The sequence below is a fragment of the Suricata suricatta genome, chromosome 2 (genome assembly GCF_006229205.1).
Source record: "Suricata suricatta isolate VVHF042 chromosome 2, meerkat_22Aug2017_6uvM2_HiC, whole genome shotgun sequence".
Lineage (NCBI taxonomy): Eukaryota > Metazoa > Chordata > Mammalia > Carnivora > Herpestidae > Suricata > Suricata suricatta.
In genome coordinates this window covers 14787241-14801553 of record NC_043701.1, presented here as the reverse complement: position 1 = coordinate 14801553, position 14313 = coordinate 14787241, and the positions used below count along the sequence as shown (strand labels likewise).

At 44.0% G+C, this 14313-nt stretch overlaps 1 protein-coding gene across 1 annotated transcript in view; it reads right to left on the bottom strand.

The window, feature by feature from the left end:
• The window catches only part of ATP6V0A4 (ATPase H+ transporting V0 subunit a4), a 67733-nt gene that overhangs the window by 18193 nt on the left and 35227 nt on the right, over positions 1-14313 (bottom strand). Inside the window, exons 17-19 of the mRNA XM_029922856.1 lie at positions 12783-12901; positions 10730-10946; positions 7860-7961 (exon numbers count right to left, since the gene is read on the bottom strand). Coding sequence (XP_029778716.1) covers positions 7860-7961; positions 10730-10946; positions 12783-12901 — 438 coding nt within the window. The remainder of the gene's footprint in view (positions 1-7859; positions 7962-10729; positions 10947-12782; positions 12902-14313) is intronic.

Below are 14313 nucleotides of genomic sequence, written 5' to 3'. Positions count from 1 at the left end.
AGTGGCCAAGGCACACAAAAGATCAAAACCGTATTCAGTGTTAGTTCTCCATCCCCCAAGATTGCTGAGGCAAAAGTCGGGGCGCTTCTTTGATATGCATTCGACTCTGTAGCCTGCCTAGGTCAGCTTGCCTTGTTTTCCCCCCTGAAGACTATATAAAGAACAGTTCTTTGAATAAACGCTCTCTTTCGCCTGATTGGAGAACCGTGAGTTCTGTCTTTACTCTTTGCATCTCCCTCTCCTGCCCCCTTTTTCTCTCCCTCCCTCAGAAGGACCCGTGATGAATCTCCGCCCTGCCGGGGGTCGGTAGGGGCAGACGAAACAGGTACTGCCAATCGCCAGGGACGAGCAGCCGGCCAGTGGGTTACGACAATTGGTGCCTCAACGCGGGGCTCAGTGAAGGAACGCGACCCTGAGCGCGGGTTACGACAGACACTAAATCCGTATCTTTCAATAATCACTCTAAATGTAAATGGACTAAATGCCCCAGTCAAAAGACACAGGGTATCAGGATTTAAACAAAACAAAACAAAACAAGATCCATCTATATGCTGCCTATAAGAGACTCATTTTAGACCTGAGGACACCTGCAGATTGAAAGTGAGGAGGTGGAGAACCATCTGCCATGCTACTGGATAGCACAAGAAACCCAGGGTAACTGTACTTATATCAGACAAACTAGATTTGAAAACAAAGACTGTAACAAGAGATGAAGAAGGACATTGTATCATAAGGGGTCTATCCATCAATAAGAGCTAATAATTGTAAATGTTTATGCCTCCAATGTGATAGCACTCAAATATATAAATCAATTAATCACAATCATAAACAGATGTATAGATAATAATACCATGATTGTAGGGGACTTTAACACTTCCCTGACAGCAATGGACAGATTGTCTAGGTAGAAAATCAATAAGGAAACAACGGATCTCCATGATATGTTGGACCAGATGGAGTTAACAGATATATTCAGAACTTTTTATCCAAAAGCAGCAGAATACACATCTTTTTCAAGTGCATATGCAACATTCTCCAAAACAGATCACATGCTGGGTCACAAAACAGCCCTCAATAAGTATAAGAGGATTGAGATCAGACCGTGCATATTTTCAGATCATAACACTATGAAACTTGAAATAAACCACAAGAAAAAATTTGGAAATACATGGAGGTTAAGGAACATCCTACTAAAGAATGAATGGGTAAGCCAGGAAATTAAAGAAGACATTTAAAAATATATGGAAGCAAATGAATATGAAAACACAACAATCCAAACCCTTTGGGATGCACCAAAGGCAGTCCTAAGAGGAAAATACATTGCAATCTGCTCAAGAAGCAAGAAAGGTCCCAAATATACAACCTAACCTCACACCTAAAGGAGCTAGAAAGGCAGCAGCAAGGAAAGCCCAAAGCCGGCAGAAGAAGATTAGAGCAGAAATAATCAATATAGAACCCCACCCCCCAAAACAGAACAGATCAGTGAGTCTAAGAGCTGGTTTTTTTAAATAAACAAAACTGATAATCCCCTAACCAGACCTCTCAGAAAGAAAAGAGGGAGGACCCAAATAAATAAAATCATAAATAAAAGAGGAGAGATCACAGACAACATCACAGAAATAATTATTAGAGAACACTATAAAAAATTATATGCCAATGAACTCAACAATCTGGAAGAAATAGACACATTCCTATATACACACACACACACACACACACACATACACACACACTACCACAACTCAAAGTGAAGAAATAGAAAATTTGAAAGACACATACCCAGTGAAGAAACTGAATTGATTTCAAAAACCTCCCAACAAATAAGAGCCCTGGGCCAGGTAGCTTCCCAGAGGAATTCTACCAGACATTTAAAGCAGACTTAATACCTATTCTTCTCAAGCTATTCCAAAAAATAGAAACTGAAGGAAAGCTCCCAGACTCACTCTATGACACAGTTGGCATTACCTTGATTCCCAAACCAGACAAAGAGAATTACATGCCAATATCCCTGATGAACATGGATGCAAAAATTCTCAACAAGATACTAGAAAATTGAATTCAACAGTATATTAAAAGAATTATTCACCAAGATCAAGTGGGATTCACTCCTGAGCTGCAGGGCTGGTTCAATATTTGCAAATCAATCAACGTGATCCATCACATTAATAGAAGAAAAGAATAAGAACCATATGATCCTGTCAAAAGATGCAGAAAAAGCATTTGACAAAATACAGCATCCTTTCTTAATAAAAGCCCTCAAGTAAGTTGAGATAGAAGGAACATACCTTAACATTATAAAAGCCATATAAGAAGGCCCATGGCTAATATCCTCAATGGGGAAAACTGAGAGCTTTCCCCCTGAGATCAGGAACACGACAGGGGTGTCCACTCTCACCACTGTTGTTTAACATAGTGCTGGAAGTCCTAGCATCAGCAGTCAGACAACAAAAGGAAGTAAAAAGGCATAAGAATTGGCAAAGAAGAAGTCAAACTTTCACCCTTCACAGATGACATGATATTCTACATGAAAACCTCACCAAAAAACTGCTAGAACTTATACAAGAATTCAGCAAAGTTGCAGGATAGAAAATCAATGTACAGAAATTTTTTGCATTTCTAGACACCAATAATAAGCAATGGAAAGAGAAATCTAGGAATCAATCCCATTTACAGTTGCACCAAGACCCATAAAATACCTAGAAATAAACCAACCAAAGAGGTTAAAAGATCTATATGCGGCAAATTATAGAAAACTTATGAAAGAAATTGAAGAAAACAGAAAGAAATGTAAAAATATTCCATGATCATGGATTGAAAAAACAAATATTGTTAAAATGTCAATACTATCCAAAGCAATCTACACATTCAATGCAACCCCAATTAAAATAGTGCCAGAATTCTTCTCAGAGATAGAACAAAGAATCTTAAAATTTTTATGGAACCACAAAAGACCCTGAATAGCCAAAGTAATGTTGAAAAAGAAAACCAAAGCTAGAGGCATCACAATTTCAGACTTCAAAATGTATTACAAAGCTGTAATGAAGACAGTATGCTATGGTACAAAAACAGACTCATAGACCAATGGGATAGAATAGGGAACCCAGAAATGGACCCACAAATGTATGGCCAACTAATATTTGACAAAGCAAAAATGGATATCCAATGGGAAAAAAGAGTCTCTTAGCAAATAGTGCTGGGAGAACTGGACAGCAACATGCAGAAAAATGAAACTGGACCACTTTCTTGCACCATACACACACAAAAAAACCCTCAAAATGGATGAAAGACATAAATGTGAGACAGGAAACCATCAAAATCCTACAGGAGAAAACAGGCATCAACCTCTTTGACCTCAGCCGCAGCAACTTCTTACTTGACATGTCTCTGAAGGCAAAGGAGATAAAAGCAAAAATGAACTACTGGGACTTCATCAAGATAAAAGTTTCTGCACAGCAAAGGCAACAATCAACAAAGCTAAAAAGAAACCTATGGAATGGGAGAAGATATTTGCAAATGATATATTGGATAAAGGGTTAGTATCCAAAATCTATAAAGAACGTATCAAACTCAACACCCAAAAAACAAATAATCCAGTGAAGAAATGGGTAGAAGACATGAATAGGTACTTTTCCAAAGAAGACATCCAGATGGCCAACAGACACATGAAACGATGCTCAGCATCACTCACTACCAGGGAAATACAAATCAAAACCACACTGAGATACCACCTCATGCTGGTCAGCATGGCTGAAATTAACAATTCAGAAAAATAATAGATGTTGGCTAGGATGTAGAAAAAGGGGAACCCTCTTGTACTGTTGGGAATGCAAACTAAATTGGTGCAGCCACTCTGAAAAAGTGTGTAGGTTCCTCAAAAAATTGAAAATAGAATTAATTACCCTACAACCCAGAAATTGCACTCCTTGGAATTTATCCAAAGGATACAGGAGTGTTTATTTAAAGGGACACACGTACCCCAATGTTTATAGCAGCACTGTCAACAATAGCCAAATTATGGAAAGAGCCCAAATGTTCATCAACTGATGAATGGATTAAGAAAATGTGGCATAAATATATACATACACAATGGAACACTAGTCAGTAGTGAAAAAGAATGAAGTCTTGTCATTTGCAACAACGTGGATGGAAGTGTAGGGTATTATGCTAAGCAAAAAAAGTCAGTCAGAAAAAGACAGCACATGATTTCACTTACTGTGGAATTTGAGAAACTTAGCAGATGATCATAGGAAAAGGGAAAGAAAAATAAGGTAAAAAGAGAGGATGCAAATGGTAAGAGACTCTTAAACACAGAGAACAAACCAAGGCTTGGGGGGGGTGGGGAAAATGGGCAATGGGCACTGAGGAGGGCACTTGTTGGGATGAGCACTGGGTGCTGTATGTAAGTGATGAATCACTGGAATCTACTCCTGAAGCCAAGACTACATTGTATGTTAGCAAATTTGAGAATAAATTAAAAAAAAAAGAATATGAAAACACTGATTTGAAAAGCTATGTACCAAGTTTATTACAGCATTATTTCAATATTGTTATTATTATTATATTATATAGCCAAATTTTAGAAGCAACCTGTCCAACAAAAGATGAATGGAAAAAGAGGTGGCGTGCATACACACGCACACACACCACATACCCACACACCCACTGTGGACTATTAGTCATAAATAAGAGTGAAATCTTGCCATTTCCAATGACATGGATAGATCTCGAGGATATAATGCTAAATGAAATAAGTCCTTTAGAGAAAGACAAATACCATATGGTTTCATTCATGTGGAATTTAAGAAACCAAATGAACAAAGAGAAAAAGAGACAAAAAAGTTCTTAACTGTAGAGAACAAACTGGTGGTTACAATAGGGGAGATGGGTGGGGGTGGGTAGAATAGGTGACAAGAATTAAGAGTTTATTTATCATAATGGTAATGTATAGAATTGTTGAATCACCAGATTTTACACCTGAAACCAATACAACACTGTATGTTAACTATATTGGAGTTTTAAATATTCTTTAAAAAGCTTTAAACTTAATTAAAAAATAAAATAGGGGTGCCTGGGTTAAGTGTCCGGCTTTGGTTCAGGTCATAATCTCACAGTTCATGGGTTTGAGCTCCACGTCAGGCTCTGTGCTTACAGCTAGCTCAGAGCCTGGAGCCTGCTTCAGATTCCGTGTCTCCCTCTCTCTCTGACCCTCCCCTGCTTGCACTGTCTCTCTCTGTCTCTCAAAAGAAATTAATTTAAAAAGCCCCATAAAATAAATAAAATAAAATAAATGATAAAACTAGAAACAAGCCAAATAACTATCAGTGTGCAAATGGCTAAATAAACTGTGGTGACACTGTACAGTAATTACTCACACATACACACACACACACACACACACACGTGTATGTGTGTGTTCACGCACATCTCTGGAATATAACGTTGGACGAAGGAAGCCAGGTCGGAAAGAGAGCAGACTGTATGATTCCACTTACATAATATTTAGGAATAAAGGAAACTAACCCGCGGTGTGCAGTGAGGGCAATGGTTGTGCTGAGGTGAGAGTGGTAGGAAGGAGGCAGAAAGGGACTTCGGGTCTGACGGCGTTGTGTGTCTTGATCTGAGTGCTGGTCACAGCGCTCACACTGTCATCATTGTGAACGTTTCTGCATGTACATCATACTTCAATCGTTTACCATAAAATGCATGTGCACACGTAAAGACTTTGAGCAGAAGTGCGAAGCTACTTCACTGTGACCCCAGACACGGGTGAGAGAGACCTGGGTCTGGGGCAGCAAGTCACAAGGGAGAGCAGAGTGTGGGAGGCCCGCAGTCCAGGGAAGACACGTGCACTCCCGGGCTGCCTGTGGTGTGTGTGCCACGAGGGCCAGAGCACGGGCACCCTAGTGCAGCACGTGCTGCGGGGGCCCTGCGCGATGTTGGGCCTCCTCAAGGTTTCACAGAGAAAACTGGATGGGAAGCAAATAATACCATAATGGAACCATCTCTTGGATAGCGGTGGTAGAAATGTTTCTAACGAAACACAAAAAAAGATCACCAAGACCCTACTCAGCAGCCTAAAAAACCAATCAACCAACAGCTATGCATTCCAAGGAGAGCCCAAGAAGACAGCCCTCCACGCAGCCTCGGGGAGCTCCTGCTACCTAGTGTCGGTTTAGAGGGTATCCTCCAAGATCGCAGACAAAGAAAACCTTCTCTATTTCCTTCCCTATCACATATGCCACCACAGGGTAAAGAGAGAAATCGACCACGTTGAGATCAGCAACTATTTACACTTTTCGTGGAGCGAAGAGCAAGGGAAGCTATTGTTTCAGAGTCTGGGGACTCAGGTCAGACTCGTGGACGTAAATTCATTCAATTTATGGACAGGTAAAAAAGAGTCACATCTGTGTCTGCAAACAGCTATTTGCCACCTTCCTTTGAAATACTTGGTCACCTCTAGACAGCCTTCCATCTCAGCCACCCTCTACCATATGGGTCTCTCACCAATTAACTAAACAATAAGCAAGTAGTCTTTGCTTTGCCTTTCTATTTATTTATCTTCCATATAAATTGGATTCATCAGACAATTTTCTGACGAAACAAGGCTGGCCAGACACAATAGGGAGAGAAGCAGGTGATGTAGAAAGCGGGCGCCACCTAGGGACAAACCTCTGGAACTCCAGTCTCCTCATCTCCAGATCTCATCTCCAGATCTCCTGACTCAGCCAAGTCAGTACCCAACAGATATTAGGAAAAGGAAAAAAAAAAAAAAAGACGAAGAAGAAGAATTTATCTGAAAATATCTACAACCACTTAAAACATATGTGACCTCAGCACGTTCCACTTACTCTTTTGCACTGATGGAGAGAGAGAGAGAGAGAGAGAGAGAGAGAGAGAGAGAGCGCGAGCGAGCAGAGACTGATCATCTGAAACAGCACTCGTGGGTATTTCTAGAGACTCATGACGTGCCCTAGGAGGCAATCTTCCCAAATCCTATTTGATGGAGCCTGATAGTAAACTCTTCTTCACTCCCTGAGTATATGTGGGGCTCAGGAGCAGTCCAGACAAAAGGAGGAAATGGACTGAAATTGGTGTTTGGCAATAGGGGAAAAATCACAAATAAACAGAAGCTGCCTTACTTGTGTTTTTACGCCTGCACTTCACTCACACAACCTAACACGACCCAGTGAAACCTCACAACTGTAAAATCTAATGAAAACAACTTTGAATATTCATTAATAAACTAAAACTGTAGTTTATTTTATTTTTTTAAACTTTTTTTAAATGTTTTATTTATTTTTGATACAGAGAGAGACAGAGCATGAGAGGGGGAGGGGCAGAGAGAGAGAAGGACACACAGAACCGGAAGCAGGCTCCAGGCTCTGAGCTAGCAGTCAGCACAGAGCCGGATGCGGGGCTTGAACCCACGAACGTGAGATCTGACCTGAGCCGAAGTCGGAGGCTTAACCGACTGAGCCACCCAGGCGCCTTTTTATCTTCAACTAATGAAACAACCGTGTTTAACTCTTGTAAGTCATTAACTACCAGTAGACTTGGCACACACACGTGCATACCCACACGCGTGCACACACAGATGCACACATACACACACCGTGAGCAAAGTTTGCAAAATATAAGATTTAAATATGCTTTCCCTTAGTAGAACATTATTCTGGAAATAAGACCCCAGGGAAACATGGAGCTCTGCAGAAGGAAATGCCCCGGGGTAGGGGTGGGGCAGTTACTTCAGGTCCTTCAGGCCCTGGGAAGCCCCATGACCTGTCTGAAGCCCAGACTTCTATTTTCAAGGAACCCACATTTCTACCCACAGTAAGTGGATTTAAATGAACGGTTCTTACCAGCGATTTTCGATGATTGGCTCTAAGAATAAACGGTTTAATCAGAAGCATCCAAGGCACAGAAATCAAAGCCATGATAACAAAGAAACTTTGGACTTCTTGCTGGAAGATCAAAATGGTAAGATTCCATCATTTTAAGGTGATCAACATCATATTTCATATGATAAAAATGATAAACATGGATCCTTTTAGTTGTACCTTATTTTGAGAGATCTAAAACATTTTAATGAATCTGTTCACTTTTACATCTTAGAGTATTCCTATTTCGGTTGAGTGGTGCTCTGTCTCAATCCAGGGTGGGCACTGGAGACTCACTCTAATTCCTTACTCTCTGAGTACCCCCTGGCTATCCACCCATACCGTACGTGAACAAGAAGTACTCATGAGGCACATAATAAGAGAAGCTTTATGTACCCTTTGTCCCATGGGAACAGCCCCTGTCCTTGCATGAAAAGCGTGACAGACCCCATGATGTCACTGGCCACTCGGTTGTAGCCAGAAGCCCTTGGGTCACTTTAAGTCACAAGCATTATCACAATTAGTAATTTCATATTTCCAGTGCTAGAGGATTATCTGAGGTCTCTTGCTCTTTCAAAATTAAAAAAAAAAAGACAAAAAAAGAAAGCTTCCTCATGCAGGTGAGTCACCCGACACGGAGTTCTGGGGGAGCCATGTTGCACTCTCCCTGGCTGTCTCCCTCACGGTTCCCTCTGGGACGAGGCACCCACGGACTTTATGCTTCTGCTGAAACTCAGGAGTGATCCCGTCCTGCTGAAAATCTCCTGTCACGCCCTCACGCTTCACCTCTCTTGTTAAACACCTTCCAGCCACCAGGGTTGAGGAGTGACCCCCAGCTGTCAAAAGAACCAGACAACCCAGGGAAGCTTGGTCAGAGCTACCGGAAAGGAATGGACGGTTGGTGCTCGGAGGAAAGGAAAAACATTTCTTAAGCCTTCCCTTTTCTTCAACTGCTCTGGTCAAGCTCTCAGTGAGTGCCAGGGGATGATTCTTAGCCCAATTGTAACAAGATTCACCCTGCTGACAGTGGGGACATCTTATCTGCCCAATCTTCCATGCTTCTCCAGTCCAAAGGGCTCAGAAGAGGAAGGGGAGCCACAGAAACACAAACGGTGCCCATCAGCTCCAGCTCCCCGTGCACAGAGCTACCTCACTGCAGTTCGTCCGTCTTTATTTTTTTTTAATTTTTTTATGTCTTTTATTTATTATTTTTGAGAGACAGAAAGAGACAGTGTGAGCAGGGGAGGGTCAGAGAGAGAGGGAGACACAGAATCTGAAGCAAGCTCCAGGCTCTGAGCTATCTGTCAGCACAGAGCCTGATGCGGCGCTCAAACCCATGAACTGTGAGATCATGACCTGAGCTGAAGTCGGAGGCTAAACCGACTGAGCCACCACCCAGGCGCCCCAAGTTCGTCCATCTTTACGTGCGGCTTTCCCACCTCATGATGTGACAACACCCAGAGATTTCTATCTATCTGTTGCTCTTCTTTAATATCCAAACAGGGTACCAAGACCGCCAGGGTGGTGTTGGGAAGGGGCTGCCTTTATCGACTGACATCGTCTCTTCCACGACCCCAAAATGACACCACGGAAACTTGAACCTGTCAGGATAATTCATCTTCATACTAGGGCATGCGGAAACCATCCAACTCCCAATAAGGGTTTTGAACTGGAAAAAAAAGCTGGACAAGTCACTCACCGTGCAATGTTCAGTGTATATGCCAGACCAGGTGAGGACTTTAGTCTCTAGGGAAGAAGTTAGTGCATGAAATAATTGGTGAGTCTAAGTCCTTTGCCTAAAATGGAAGACTTGTTTGGGAAATCCAGGCAATCTCTCATTGAGACTCTCGCACTGAGTCAACGAACCTTCCAAATATATTCACTTAGTGCTTACAGTCTATGGGTGGTTCATACACCATTCATTGATATATAATAAAAGGGTGCTACCGTAGTCAAGTGGGGATACCTCAAAAGAGCTTTCAGAGGTAAATGTCTTCTTGATTATTATCTAAAATCATTCCTTAGTTTTCAGAGGGCTTGGGTGGCTCAGTCAGTTAAGCATCCAACTCTTGATCTTGGTTCAGGTCATGATCTTACAGTTTGTGAGTTCAAGCCCTGCATCAGGCTCTGCATTGACAGCATGGAGCCTACTTGGAATTGTCTCTGCCTGTCTCTCTCTCTCTCTCTCTCTGTCCCTAGCCCACTCATTCTCACTCTCTCTCTCTCTCAAAATAAGTAAACTTAAAATTTTTTTTAAAAGATATTCCTTATTTTGCATAAAAAAAAGTCCCATCACAAAGCATCTTCTCTTCTTACGGAGTGCTGCTCCCACAGAGGAGAAGGCGCACCGAGGAATCACACGCATGAGGCCACGCACGGCCACCGGCGGAGTGGAAGAGCAGGAACGTGGGTTCTAGCGTCCAGGGGCCCAGCGCCCAGAAGGACTCCCCTTCCTGACTCTTTCCATTCTCTCTCTCGTACACCTCAGAGCTTATGTTTAGAATCAGAGATTATTGCATCTTGAGGTGCTACGTAGACCAGGGGCAGTTTTAGGCCAATCAATCTGAAGGACAGTTGTTTATTTTCCTTCTTCACAGACGATGTACAAGCCACTTTTCAACGGCCCAGTGATACCCCTGTCGGGCATCACCCAAACAGGAGCAGCCGGAGCGGCGCCACCACCCCGCCCCCAGCACCCGCACCCTCATCTGATAAACTAAACACCTTCGGAAACTGAAAGAGCCTAACAACGTGGACGGGGTGCAGTCTCGGAAGTGACGACACTCTGCCACGCTCAGGAGTGTGAGAGAGATGTGACACCGGCAAGCGCGTAAAGAAAATGCCACAAATACCTGGTGCCTGTACAGGGGGGCGTTGGAAGGGTCCTCATAGTTAAACAGAAACATGTTGATGAAGTGGATGAGGATGCTCGGGGCGTGCCAGGACCCGTGGACGTCAAAGCGGCACCACTTGAAAATGATCATGAAGACCAAGTATCCAAACAGACACAAGATAAAAATCATCTCAGGGATAAACTGCAAGACGATGTTGAGAGTTCTCCCAAAGTATCTGTGGGAGGGAGACACACACATGAAAGTGAGAACACTGAGGGAATATCAGAAACTAATTATTTTCCCCAAAGCACGACATGTTCTTTTTTTTTTTTTTTTTGCACGCCACATCCACTCCCCTGGCAGCACTTATGCATGAATGGAGAAGAGAAAGGAAGGAGCCAGGAGAGCAGGGTCCAGAAGGTAGCGTCTGAAGCAAAGGGCATGGTAGCAGGGAGAGCTGGCGATCTGGCCACAGCTTCACCTGCACACCTAGCTCACGTGAACATATTCAAGGGCCCCGAGATCTGGAAGAGTGACCAGGAAGTCCGTCTCCTAAGACAAAGGTCGGCAAGCTAAGGCTCACGGGCCAAGATGAGCCCATCACCTGTTTTGAGACAGCCCAAAGTTATAAGCAGTTTTCATATTTTTAAATGATTGGCCCAAAAAAATCAAAAGAAGAAGAGCTTGTGATACATGGCAATTATATGTAATTCAAATTTCAGGGTTCATTAATAAAGTTTTATTAGAACAGAGTCGCACTCCGTTTACAGATTGCCTAGGGCGGTTCTCATGCTACGCCGCAGGATTGAGTAGCCGTGACAGAGGCCTTCGAGCCTGCAAAGCCTCAAAGATTTACTCTCTGGCTCTTCACAGAGGAAGTCGGCCAACTCCTGCTCTAAGAAACAGAGAAAGTCCCACAGGCCAACTTGGGGGCCACCAGGTTAAAATGGCAGAAAGGGTCTCCAGTCCCGTTGCTAACTGTAAGAGCTATCTGAAGGAAAGGGGAGATCCCGCAATAAAACAAGATTGCTAGAGAGAGAGACCTGCCTGAACACAGATACCAGTGATAATCTGCCCCCGAAAATGCATTCTGGGGTTATCGCCCGTCTGATCCTCACAGCCGTTTCAGGTAGGCGGGAGCACCAGGGGTCCCTAGCCACGAGTCGTCACTAGTTTGCTCACCAAATAGGTCTGATTTTTCAAGTAGAACTGTACTTCCGTGAGCTTTCATGTCGGTAGTCACCAGGGGACTGGCTCTGGCCAACGGGAACAGACGTGGTATGGGTCACTGTGGGGTAGACGCTTAAATATCAATGTGTAACTGACTAGTTCCCATGCTTTCACACATTTACATCCTTAGAAAACAGGTGTGAGGGGCGCCTGGGTGGCTCAGTCGGTTGGGTGGCCGACTTTGGCTCAGGTCATGTTCTGGCGGTTCATCAGTTCGAGCCCCGCGTCGGGCTCCATGCTGACAGCTCAGAGCCTGGAGCCTGCTTCAGATTCTGTGTCTCCCTCTCTCTCTCTGACCCTCCCCTGCTCACACTCTGTCTCTCTGTCTCTCAAAAATAGATAAATATTTTTTTAAAAGGTGTGAGACATTTGCAGAGATGCAGGTTGATAGAAGGAAAGGAAAAATAAAACAACATTAACAGTCCACATGAAGAGAGAGGCTGCTGCCACTTGGAAGACATGGCTTCAGGTGGGACGGAGACTCAGGCACTGTGGCTCCATTAGCCCGCTGGCGGGAGCTAATCCTGGATATAGCAGTGACCAAAGTCTTTCAGGTCGGGGCACAGAAGGTGCTACGGGCTTACCAGTCTCTTTCTGAACCCTTAAATACATCTGAGGTGAAAGGTGCACTCATATTTGAGTGACCCAGCTCAGGAGAAACACGGGCTCCATTTTCTGCCAACCCTGCCCGTCCTGGCTCAAGCCAAGTGACATGGCCAAACATTCCCCGTGGCAAGGAAGAAACTTGCACAAGGGGACACAAGACCAGTGTGGCAGCTCTGTCACTGCTCATCAATGACGTGGTAAGACCAACAGGCAGGAAGTTCATTGTGAAACTTACATGTGATTGAAAAGGCTCAGAATAACACCGAAGACCATCTGGACGATTCCCAGGATGACTGACATCTTCATCTTGTAGGAGTTCAAAAATGTCAGTTTGTTTGAAGCCAGGTTCCAAATCTGGATGGGAAACATGACAAGAAATACATGAGATCAGAGTCTAGAAGTTCTCTGGGCATCAGGGGAAAGAGCAGGACTTCTGAAGAAGTCGCTCTGGGGAATTCTGATCCAGTTCAATGCATACATTTTAGGCTCAGTAGGAAAAGGACCAACCCCCTTTTAAATGCAACTTTAATGACAAATTTGGCAGAACCATTAGTGCCATTAAGGAAAATATTAAGTGGCTCAAAGAAAGAACAAATCCTACGTGATTTTTCCTCTGTTCTAAGGGAAAAGGCGTTCTGAAACATTGCGGAGGCATCGCAAACTCGCCTCAGTTCCACTTAGAGGTGACGTAGAGCTCTGGCCCATGAATTTTTCCGATCCCTTCTTGATGATATTCCCTTTTACTCAGCATTTCTGTAATGCTTCACATCACACAGCATTTTCCAGGACCCATCTCAAGATACCACACTTGTAGCCAGTATTTGTTAGCACTATGGACCAGAGATGCTCCCTGGCTTCCCAACGGTCCCTGTTTTAAACAGAGCCGCCAGGCGTGAAAAGTGGGGGACACATATCCCTGCCTTCCCACCAAAACTAACACACAGAGCAAGTGCTCAGAGTGGCTGGGGGTCTGGTGAGGGGCCCACATTAGTTAATGGCCCCGTCACTGGCTTTCTTCTTCCCCAGAGAAATCTCCAATGTCCGCATGGTCTCCAGTTTCACCCCTATGTGAATGGTTCAGTCTGTGTCTTACCTCTGAGCCCTCTTCAACTTTAGACACATCCCCAGCTGCCTGCTAGATTTGTCTTAAGGGTGGGGCACCTGTGTGGCTCAGGTGCTTCAGTGTCCTACTCCGGCTCAGACCATGATCTCATGGTTCGTGGGTTCGAGCCCCATGTCGGGCTCTGTGCTGACAGCTCAGAGCCTGGAGGCTGCTTTGGATTCTGTGTCTCACTGTCTCCCTGCCTTTCCTCCTGCTCCTTGTGTGTGTGTGCACACTGTCTCTCTCTCTCTCTCAAAAATAATAAATGTAAAAAATTTAAAAACATTGTAGATATGTCTTAAGGGTTTGCTATATTACATCTTAAAGGTAGCAAAGCCACATTTTCCCTCCTAACATGACTTCCTCCTCCAAACTACTTTGCTCTTGGTAAGAGCTCAGAGCTCTCGTAGGCATAGTCTCAAGGCAAAGTCACCTTGCCCCCACCCCATGCACACAGCAGGCAGGCACACCTCACCGACCTATCCTTTACAATGTCCTGAGCAGCCGCTCACTGGACAATCACTAAGGAGGCCACTGGGAAGGGGGGCAAAGCATCTCCTGTGACAGGTACCCAGACACCAGAGGCCTCCTCTCCCGTCTCCATCTGCCTTGGCATCTAAGCGGCACCAGGCTTGCCCTCCGCCCTCGGCTCTTCCCTTTGCCT